At 32.2% G+C, this 12560-nt stretch overlaps 1 protein-coding gene across 1 annotated transcript in view; it reads left to right on the plus strand.

The window, feature by feature from the left end:
* LOC111039649 overlaps nt 1-10002 on the plus strand; it is a 33737-nt gene extending 23735 nt beyond the window's left edge. The window contains exons 2-3 of the mRNA XM_022323243.1: nt 2081-2318; nt 7286-10002. Coding sequence (XP_022178935.1) covers nt 2082-2318; nt 7286-7939 — 891 coding nt within the window. The 5' untranslated portion in view covers nt 2081 and the 3' untranslated portion in view covers nt 7940-10002. The remainder of the gene's footprint in view (nt 1-2080; nt 2319-7285) is intronic.
* Nucleotides 10003-12560: the final 2558 nt, after the last annotated feature.

Consider the following 12560-nt stretch of genomic DNA (forward strand, 5'->3'; position numbering starts at 1 on the left):
ATATATATATATATATATATATAGACGATCGTTCGTTCAATACGAAAAATAATACTATTAATACTATGTACATGTGTATGTATAAAAAAAAAAGTCCCAGTAATTTGGACGGTCGAAAAAGAATTCCTGTTTTGTACACATTATACCATGAAGGCGGGATGGTTTTTTCTTTTCGTTTTGTGCGCACCATTAGTATAGATTGTTTCGGTTAGTTCCAATGCCGTGGAAAAAAAAGAATAATAATAATAAGCGCAATGCACTATTACGACGAATTGCCGCGCCACCGATGGAATTCGATTATAATAATCGTCGGCGTTTTATTTAGATCCAAAACCGACGTAAAAAAAAAAAAACATACTGTGGAGAAACGTCGAAAGCGAACAAAAAATGTACCATAAAAATAATATTACGGTCTCGCTCGGAAAAAATAAAATGCACAAAAACCAAATTTTACTGTCCAACGGCCGTTTTGAAGGCCTAGTCGAGGAATTCAATTCAGAACTGGAACAATTGCTACCCAATTTATTCGATAAGGCAAGCAAACGTTAAGTTTCAGGGAACGCGTGACTGCAGTATTAGTAATATCGTAACTAATGTTCTCAACATGTATTAGGTACACACCACAACCACAGATTAAATGCCACTCAAATTTCACAATTGCTTATTTATACGAGTGTTTATGGTAACCGCCATTTATATAATATTATAATCAATAAATTTGTTTGGTTCTGAGACGAAAAATATAAGGTTTAAGAAAACCATTTTTTTTTTCAAATTTGTATCCATAACATTTTACTCTATTAGATAATATGCTTTTTTTTTAATGAACAATGCGACGTAAAATTATATTTTCTATGGAACTAAGGTATATGGTTTTTGATATTCGAGGGTCTGAACTCTGAAGACTAACGCAAATAGGATGCGTGAATTTGTGTCAATTATGTGATGTACATATTTCTAGTAATAATAATTACGCACCCAAAATAAATTTTCACGATAAGTTCACTATGAAATTCAGAAGTTTTCATTATTTTATCTTTCTAATAATCACACGACTGTATGCAACAAAAATTATATAAAATGTTAATTTTCCTATGATCCGTTGTTTTAAAATCAAAGCACACAACTATTATTCTTGTGGCTATACGCGAGATTACACATATTATTATGTTTGAGACCACAAATCCTACTGTATGGGAGGTGTTTTAAAGGGTCATTGCCACTGCCGAGGAGTGTCGCCCCTATGTTTTTCTCATTACCGTCTATTAGTGAATTAAGGGTCACGTAAAATCAAAAGTTAATCTCATTATAGTGCTGTAATACGATCATTTAGAAAATTAAATCGACTTTATAGAATATCTAGAAAAATATAAAAGTAAAAAATTGTACACATATTTTAAGCGACCACAATATATTTAAAAATAAGTTAGTATAAGAACCATGGACAGGAATAACACATATTTCTTAAAAAAGATGTCAAAATCGATCAAAAATTTGAGTGTGACGATTCGTGGAGTCGTGCATATCCCGATGGTATAACATAATAAATATTTTGATAATATTATTACGATACAGTTCTGTGCGATGATAGTAGCTATAATAATAATAATAAGTAAAAATTGTACAGTGTAATAACGATACGCGAGCACTCGTTTAACCGCGTTACGTCACTTACATACGAGAAAACCGTAAAAAGAGGTTTGTCGGAGAGCGCGCGCGCTAATTCGACGAAACGTGGTCGTAGGTCGTACGACACTGCATTGCGGCTTATCGATTAGCGAGTGTTGTCGGCTGTAACCGAGTCGTCCGCTTAAACGCAATACGGTGATAATAATAGTAATAGTAATAATAATAATAATAATAATAATAATAATAATAATAATAATGTGTACACTATATCGTGCCATTTCTAGACGAGTATATTGTGCGATGACGGCATGCGCACAGCTCGGCGGCGACTGTCGTACGCTCGAACAGCCGTTTATAGTAATACTACAACTGATATTATGATGTGCTCGCGATCGACCGTACAGGTCTTGAAACGTTTATGTCTTATCATTTTTTTGTGGTTTCGTTCCAGAATGGGTGCCGCAGAGGTACTGGAAGAATTTCCGCCGCCCGCGGTCCCTGACGACGGGTCTCCGCGGCGGCGGCGGGAGCAGGAGAAGCAGCAGAGCGAAGGCGTAAACAACGACGTCCATGACGACGAAGACGTGCTGACCATCGAACAGGCTCGGGCCGTGATAAAACAGCTGAGGGACAGATGCCGGTTCCAGACGCATCAGACGCTGTTGTGGAGGAAAAAAGCCAAAATGCAGGTACGGATGAGTACAATATCATAGTTTATGAAGATCAGACACTATAATATTTTATAGGAAACAGCTGCAGGTAGTTGTTTCTCACATATAGTGGAAGTCGACAGCATTTATTATAATATTTTGGATTCTTGTTTTCGTGTTTTGTCTTCACGTACCTACTCGATATCTACCCTTGGGCTTATCGATTAGGTTTTACATATGAGATTACAATGTTTATTGTTTTTTTTTTTAAACACTAAAAATTAGAAATAACACTTAATATTTCAATAACACTAGGTTTAGGTATATTTAATATTTATACATGTTAATATAATAATTACTATACAAATATCCAACAAACTGGTTACAATCGATACACATAAGTTGTTACGTGTCCTGTGGCCGGTTGAATAATGTAGGTTAAATAATAGCTTTGCGACGATACGGTTAAATCTAGAGATCGGAAAAAGTAAACTTTTACGACTCCTGTTTTTCCGTATCTATATACCACGACTAATATATTATAGCATAGAGGATTGAGGTTCTAGGGACCAAGGAAATAACTCATAGTAAAAACCCCTCTAAAATATAATGTTATAGTTTATTCATTCTCCGCGATTACAATTAATGCAGCTGCAGTGTGGTTAAATTTGAAATTATAACATTTATAATCATTGATATTGTGCCTCGTGTGGAACTTTGAGCTTAGCGTCACCATGACTCCACCCTTGACACTGAGCATACCAACACTTTCGATTGTAAAACGAAACGGCATCAGCTGTGTTCAACTTTATGACACCTGCACAGTCACTTGTGAGGTGCAGGTGAGTGCAACTTGAACGGCGAATCGAAAACACGGGTTATGGACATTAGAAATTATCGTTTTTACTTCGCGAGTTGATTTCTCGTTCGACATAATATCTCGCGGCGTTTTGTGTATAAGGTCGACCGCGTCGAACGTAAGTATAATGTTTATAATAACAGTCACCGGATAAAAATGCTCACGTCTCCCGCGCACAATATACACCGCCACCACTGCACAGTGGTCTCTAAAGTATAACTACATGAGAACATCGATATATAAGTAAAAATATTTTACCCGAATGCTTGCTAAAAGTGCTAAAATATTTCCGAATGCAAATAACGTATTTATAATGATATACAATACGCTGTATAGTTCCCACTCCCCATACGTCGTTTTCAAGTTAAGTATTTTTGCACATTTTTTTACCAGCCAGATTTCTTGTATCAATGTAATAGGCTTATTTTAAAAATAATATTACGCCGATTACCAACAATCATATATAGGTATTTATACAAATTAACTGTTTTACATACCTAATTTACTAAATACATAGGTATGACATAAATGCATTGTTAATTATTTTATTTCATTAAATTATTTTAACAGGAAATTAAAGATTTCTTCTTATTTTTATTTCTATTTAGTTTTAACTTTTGTATATTTAATATTATAACATGGATCAAAAATACATTTTTCTTTTCCAATAGGAACTTTCTTCATTAAACAGCCACACTAATCTTACATTATAAAGTACAATCGCCACTCAATAAGTTCTTTATTATTTAAGCATTCGTCATCTTCTTCCCCAATATCTACGCTGAGTTTAATTTCACTCATATATCGGTATATATCAACTCTTTTAACCCATTCTTAGTCTTAATATTTTTTTGTAACATATACTTTTGTGCAAATTTGTACCTGACGTTCTACCTTTTGGTTTACTTCCAAATAAAGCTCATAGGCTATATTAATTTTTCTGTGTTATTAAAACAATTATTGTTAATACACAATTATTTATGAAATGATGTGCAATGATTTACTGTCATTTTAATACATTGAGTATTATTCTTTGATTTTACGTCACTGCACTAATTTGATTAAATATTGAGATAAATAGCCCGTTGTTGTAATTATTATTACGATTATTTCCAACTCAATAGTTGGAAGTTAATTTAGATTCGGATCGAATATTGCATATTCAATAAAAATAAAAAATATTTTGATACAATCTATATAATCACCGCCGTCACGTTCGACCTGCAATCGCAATATCCATCGCTGTATTCCGGAGTTTCTCCACGACCCTATTCCATTATTAACTATTATTATTGAACACAATGTTATGTTTATTTAAGACTGGAAATGTTACCGATTTTTTTTTAGCCCACCGCAGTCGTAGCAATCACTTTACGGACCACTGTGCAGCTGTTAGGTTAGGTCCGTCGAGTGAAATGCGCCATCGCCGCGACGGGCGCGAGCGTTTAACCTCCACCGCGACAAGTTCAAGGCGGGCGCCACATTATTATTATTATAATACCAACAACTCTCAAGTCGTGTAAAAATCGTGCCCACTTCCGAGGTCGTCGCGAAAATCGTTGGCGTCTATTATGTTAATAATTCTGAAAATAAGCGCCGCGCAAAGGTGTACCAGGTACACAGTACCTATACTCTGGTATTATTACCACTATTACCAGCAGTAACAATATGAATACTATTGATTGATAATAATATGTTGTTATTGTTGTAAGCGATTGATTAGCATAATATTATTTCAGTTCCGCAACGAATGCAGCTTAACTATGCAGGTCTATTGCTGCTTTTTTATTAATGCTCTCGCGCTCAATAAAAACACTGTTTTAAAAAAAGTATTTATTTTATTTTTTATTCATCGTTTAATATTGTAATTAATTATAATTATATTATCATAGCCGCATAACGGTAAAAATATTTATTATTATCTACGGTATTACAACTAGTGAGTTGTAATGATCAGAATTAACTATGATTTAATAAGAAAAAAAATCACTCATACATACAATCGGAATTGAAAAATTACATAATCGTTTAACAGTTTAACTTGCAACGGTCTTTATGCATATTATTTTATCATTATTTATTATATTATTATTATTAGCCGTAATTACTCGCCGCTCACGTTTTTATATTATACGAATCCGTCAAACTTGAATTACTATTTTGTATTCTAAAACTATATACATATATAATATACATTATATTATGTACCTAAGTAGTAAGTGTAGGTCGTAAACACCAAGTATTATGCGGACCGAAACGGCGGCCAACGACGATGTCCCGTTAAAAACCCGCACACACCTACTGAGTAACTGAAGAAAACGAAGAAGAAAACAATAAAAAAAATAGACTGTGTTCGAAACGTAATTCGGATTCGTTACCCGCTTTTCCGGGTCGATTGTAAAAAAAATCTTCAAAATTGGTTGAGGAATATAACGGGAAATCTTTAGTTGTTGTTAATAATAATAATAATAATAATACTAATTATCGTGTCGATGAGACTGCTGGTATATACGTCTATGTTCTATTGCCTTTTTTTCATAATATATTATTTCAATTTATGGCGTTTTCTTCGATTATTTTCCCCTTTCCCCCGACTCGTCATCATTGTGCGGTGACGACTTACACATTGGTTTTCTCTTATTTCGTTAATTTAAGTTTTTTTCTATTTCATCCTAACCTTATGCGGTCGTTTTTAATCCCGTTTATTACACGCATTACCTAACTTGGATATATCACAAATCGACTTGATTTACTTTTAAAATGCGTCCGTGGGTTTCCTGTTTTCTAACATGTCTTGAACAATAAGGTATTATTTATTATTATTAACATTATTTTTTTTTTGCGAAATAATAATATGTTCTTACATAACGAGCGGACGAGTCGGAATCGTACAGCACTAACATAACAATATTATAGAATAAAAAGAAGATTCTCTCAAAACGACAAACGGTATTCTTACACAGATAAAACATACAAGCCGCGTAATGATAACGATTTCCTTGATGCTGCACCTAAACAACCTTCTTGAACGAGTCACGTAAGAGTCGCGGCGGAATGACTTAGGTATTATTAATATTACGATTGATAAATACCAAACGTTACGGGTTTCGTATAGGAAAATAGTGATTATTTCGTCGCAATCGGAGAGTTATAATAATTCGATATATGTGGTCGTAAAACTAATAATATGTGTTCAGAGGAGTTTCGATGATGATCGATATAATAATATTATATACAATATACATATAATATTCATTAAAACACATTACAAGACGTGTGTACAATTATTATTATTATTACATGGTTTTAATGGCACAGCAGAAACTCGAGTTGTAATAATATTTGGTATTTACTTTTCACTCGTACTTATGTGTTTAACGATCACGATACGGCGCCTCGAAACTGGTAGATCGTTTAACGCATTATTTCATTTTGATTCCCGGCAACTTCTAAAATCCAAATTACTATAACCCAGATTCGGCACGGATTAATAGAACATTATTTTTAAGACAAACAGCAACCAGACACACACACGCGCACACGCACGCGTAGGTGTAGTAATGTGCAAGTTCAAAGAAATCAATCGGAAAAATTACAATTTTTATACGTCATATAATATTTAAATATTCTTCATTATATGTTTCAATATACATAATTAATGCAATTTGTAATCATATAAGTACTCATATATTATTAAAAAAAACATAATATGAGATAATGATAACTTTTGGTCGATTTTAAAAATATAATATGTCAATAAGCAAGTCTAAAACTTCAAGATATAGGTCAGAGGTAGTCAAAAGATTTTGTAAAGGAGGAAGGGATGTGGCTGGTTTTTTTAACTTGCACTAACACAGATAATTTATAGTTATAATAAGATCATAAATATTGAAATAATACAGACGACGGAGGACTAAAACGGGACCACCACTGTTGTAACCTATGGGTTCACTTAAATTCCAGCCATTAGTGTAAGAGTTAGATTTCAAATTAATGACAAATTAAATACTGGTTCCTTATTCCACTTATAAGTTTTTATTTTAGTTTTTTATTAGTTTTTATTTATAATTATAGCTAAACAATTAACCATTTATAACTTATAATTTACTTTTTTCTCAAAATTTAATATTTCCGTCATTTTTCGCAGGAAGAACGACTGATGCAGATGAGTTCGGAGTACGGGTTGCGGCTGGAGTCGTTGACATCAGATCTGCTACTGTTCGAGTCTCGGCTGAGCCGTAAACAGCGGGCCATCGGCGAACTGCTTGATCAGCGCGAGGCTGTCATCGAGCGGCAACAGCACGCCATCAGGTGCCTGCATTCTAGGCTTGCCGACTTCGGCGTGACCGCGCCGGTGTCTGGATGCTGTGTAGGCGATGATGGCGGTGGAGGTGGAGGTCCGACGTCCGACGACGGCAACGTGGACGACAGTGACAGTGCAGTGATCATGGAGGAGGACGAGTCGGGTAACAGCCAAGAGGACGCGTCCGAACAGCCACCGCATTCGCGGACGGACCGGCGACGGGCGTCGGTTGCTTCAGCTTCGGACGGCTCGGCAGACAGTCGCCTGCCAGCTGAGGACGGACGGGAGACGGACGGCCGAGGCGCCGAAAACGAGACCGCGACCACGTACAACCGGGTGATGAGCAACCACCGGTCGGTGACCAAACCAAAGGACGTCAAATACAAGCGCATCAACAAGGCCAAGTCCAAGTCCTTGGAAGAGCTCCGTGGCCGGCTGAAGAACTGGGTAGACCGTGGCCAACGCATGTCGCTCACCGTCGACCCCACGTACGGGTGACCAAGGTGGCCGGCCGTCTCGGGCCTTCTGAACAGACTGCGGCCAGCCCGGAAGACCTCGGTGATGACCCGCGACGATGAGTGACTTTGAGCGGCTACCGTAGCCGTACCTACGCCTCTACTACTCGTATGACACGATCGAAACTACCAAACAATTCGTATCGTCCCTCTTGAAACAATACATTGTATTATCATTACGGCTCAGACTTATTAATGCTTTATGAAACGCTAAAAATATCTCAAAAAAAATGTAAAAATGCCTTTAAAAATTAGGTCAAAAGTTTATTCCTTACCATTTATAAAGTTACATAATGGAAACGTGTTGCACAATGATTTCTTTGAGTATACAAAATATAATATAAATAATAAAGTTTACTTGATTTAGTATAATCAGTAAGACCTAAAACACATTTTCCGCTTGTGGAGCTACATATTAAAATACAAAAAAATAAAATAAAATTGCATCAAAATCACAGCATAAATCCTAATTATCATCATACACGTTTTGGTATAATATTATGACATTAAAAAAAAAACTTTTACCAATCCATACAAATATATGAATTATTATTAGGCACCTACTATGTAAAATTGGAGCAGGATTTTGTATAACTTAGACACCTAGTAGGTATAGGCAGTATCTACATATTAAATTACAACAATAATTTTCTCTCATAAATAATTGAACCAACTTAGTTGTAATTTGTCGATACTATGTTTTCCCATATGGTTTAAAAGTTTTTTTTGCGAGTAGTTGGTCTGTTTGACGATTCATTTGGTTTGTTCTTTATATGTTTGGAAACTTTGAAACGTTGGACTTAATGTTTTAAAACGCCTTTTCATAATAAAAAATATGCATAATATTATCGGCTTTGGATGATTCGGAGTTCCTAACGCGCTATCGCTCCTCGACGACAGTGTGTCGTACTGGGGGTGATTTTATTATAATAATTATTATAATTTTTGTTGTTGTATTATGTCCACTATTATTGTTAAAATCGTTGAAATCGTACACGATTATCATTTATATAATTAACTATTACTTATACATAACATTAACATAGGTACTATTGTATGTGTACAATTAAATTGATAATATTGTACTTAATTTTCAACGATAAAGTGTACAACGATATTTTAAAATAATTTATACGAATATAAATAATATACCTAATATATAAGTATATTATTACTTGCGTTGTATATTTTTGCGTTTAATGTTGTTTGCGTACACATTAATTAAGCACGTTAGATTGTGTTCACAAAATATTTTATTAATTATTATGAAATCGTATAATATTTATGAACTTTTGTATTTATATAAAATATTGAACCCAATTAATCATAGGTATTATTAAGTTTTAATGATAGTGGTACAATATAACTCGATAATATTAATATTATTCAAATGTCCAATAATTGTAAGGCATAAGCTTATTCTTATTCGAGCCAAAATCATTGTTGTTTTTTTTAATTCTTAATACTATTATAAGTAACAATATAATAATTATGTATACTCCAAATATACCTGTGTAACGACATAAAGCCGTCCAATGTAGGTGCAATCGTTCTATTGTTCAAAACAATAATATAAGTACCATTATTATTGCAAAGATGCTTACAATGTTTAAAAAATAATTTTATATTTATACTTAAAAAATACTAAAAACTATATATTTGTATACATTATCATACTATACTTAATGCTTTAATCAGTGTGATACTTGAGCTCTATTTTTGGTTACCTATTAATACATAACATAACTTTCTTTTGTACACATGAACCAAAGACAAAGATTATTTGTAACGTTCGAGTACTTATTCAAAAAAGTTGTCTAAAAAATGTTTGATACTTTTGTTATTAATTTAAGATATTTGTATTTATTTACTATGGAGTTCAAAATTCGCATTTTAATAAAGTTTGACAAACTATGTTATAAGCAAGTACAATAACTTTAGTTCAAGTCATCTATTAACTAAATTTGGAGCTAAATATAGTAAAAAATATATATACCCTGATTCTTATGTTTTTTTAAAAATTATTAATAAGGACTTTATCTTTAAGGCAGATGTTTAAGAATCAAGGAACAAAATGATTGAGTATCTGTTTGTTTTTTTATTCATACAAAATCAACGAATATTGTAAAAATATGTTTAAGTATTAACAAAAACAATGTTAAAAAATGTATATCTACATTATAATATATTAAGTACCTACCTACATATATTTTTCGACTAGACACCATAAACAACAAATATTTGTATTTGTTTTTTAAAATAAAATAACAAAAATACACATTTTAAGGTTGAACACTGAATTATACTAAAATCTTATCTGTTGATAAACATATGACTAGGTACATTATTGGATGTATAATTTTTCAATATTTAAAAATTAAAATTAAATCTCAGTGCAGTATAATATGGTTTTTTAAGCTATTCTATAAAAAAATAAACCATTTAAATATTACATCTATTTCGTAGCAAAATTAAAAATGATTTAGTATGTCAAATGCATAGCGTTATTTTTAAATTGGTAAAATGAAATAGGTGCAATAATTAATATCTTATAATTACTTACCCAAAAATATGTATTTTAAACAATGAAAAAATAAAGGAAACCAAGATTATAATATTGCGTTTAACGTTTTGAACAAATTTGATAAATCAGTGGTCCAAGTGGGAAAACAATTTTTGCTTACTTTATGAATTTTACATACGACCTTTATTGTTCAAATAATGTTTTTTTATTGAATTTGTGTTCACCAAGATAAAGTTCTGTTTGCTCACTACAAAATTATTGAGTATTTTACTACCTCCTATACTGTGAATCTTCAGAAAATTAGAATACAGGAAACGTTATCTAACAGAGTTTCATATGTAATAACTAATAAGTAATAATAACTAACTGGGACAAAAAGCTGCAATATACCCGTTTGATATCAAGTCAGAATGATTATTAAAAACATTGCTAAATAATATTATTATCATTATTACAAAATTAAAATAAGACTTGTATAGTTGTATTTTATTCGTTTATAATATGGAACTGTGTAGATGAAACATTATAATATATGTTCAATAAATTACTGTGGATACATGAAAAATTAAATGGATATTATTCTTTGCCTAAGTAAATGTAGTGATTTTTAATGGACTTCAATTGAAACGAATAGTAGTTGTCGGTGAACGACTATCGATGATTATATTTTATGAGTTACTATAACAAGTTTAGATAATTACTAAGTAGTAATATTAATAATTACGCGTTAGTCCCTATTAGGAGTGACATGGTTGGACCTATCATTGTATAATATTGTCAACTACCTAAAGGTACTAATCTGACAACCACATCTACAATATAATTACAGGACAACATTGAACATAAATTAGAAATACATTTTATTAGGTATTAACTATAAAGTTATATCATTTATGGTTTTACAAGTTAGGTATCCATAAATTTATTTATCCCAAACTGGAATTGTAGGAATAAACAGCCGTGTTTGAAATTCACTTTCCATAAATATTACTTATGGAAAAATGTCTGGATAATATAATGAAAAAAGCCAGTGAAGTCGCTCTGCTGCGTAGTAGATTTCAAGTGTAGGTACTTCACCACTGAGTACTGAGTAGGTTACTGTAATGGATGTGTTAAATTTTAATTCAATAATGATCTTCACATGTGACAAATTATGCTGAGCAAAGACGGTGTATCATCCTCTATTTCTAATGATATGGTACGTATTTTATAATATTTATAATATTTTATAACTTATATCACTATTAGTCATTTATTTTTTCAATTAATCATGCTTTAGATTAAACCATACTCGCAACTAGGTAAGGGGCTTTTGGGAGCATAGAAAAAATATATATTGATATATTAAAAGAAAAATGACGAAAAATGTTTTCTTCAATGAAGTATATAATTGGCCGCCAAGAACTATCACGCAGAAAAAGTATTTCTCAAATTCAGCAAACGCTGATATTTGTTGTACCATTTAAGGGGTTTTTTTCATATGAGAACCAACTTTTTTACTGTAACATATCAATAATAAATGACGTACGTTTGAAAATTCAAATAGTTAGAATTCAAATACAAACATTAGTAAATGAAAAATGGGGGTGTGCAAGTTTAAACGCTCGATAAATATTATGTAATATGTTCATATAAATATTGATGTAAGTTTTATTTATATTATTTATTACAAGCCATTACTAGTCAATTGTATATGGAAAAAGAAAGTTAAAGCAATAAAAGGAATATTTTAAGTTTTTAAGAACAATACATTTTGAATATTAACAAAACAACGGAAGTAGTTTGACTATAAATTGTTATTATACCTTTCTTAATGACACTAAAATTTGAACTTCAAACGCTCATCGAAAATATATATAGCATTACGCTAAACTTTTTCATTAAATTCCAGTAAAATTACGTATGACCCTTTAGAGAACCAATATTCTATACCTACCTGCCTACCTGCAGTTGAAGATCTGAGATTTCATCAGCCCCAAAAATCAAAAAAAAAAAACATGCCATTATTGTAAGTTCAGTAAAAATTATTCTTACTCTCAAAATCTATAACAATATTATAATAATATTACCTACCACATAG

The sequence above is a fragment of the Myzus persicae genome, unplaced genomic scaffold (assembly GCF_001856785.1).
Source record: "Myzus persicae strain clone G006 unplaced genomic scaffold, MPER_G0061.0, whole genome shotgun sequence".
Lineage (NCBI taxonomy): Eukaryota > Metazoa > Arthropoda > Insecta > Hemiptera > Aphididae > Myzus > Myzus persicae.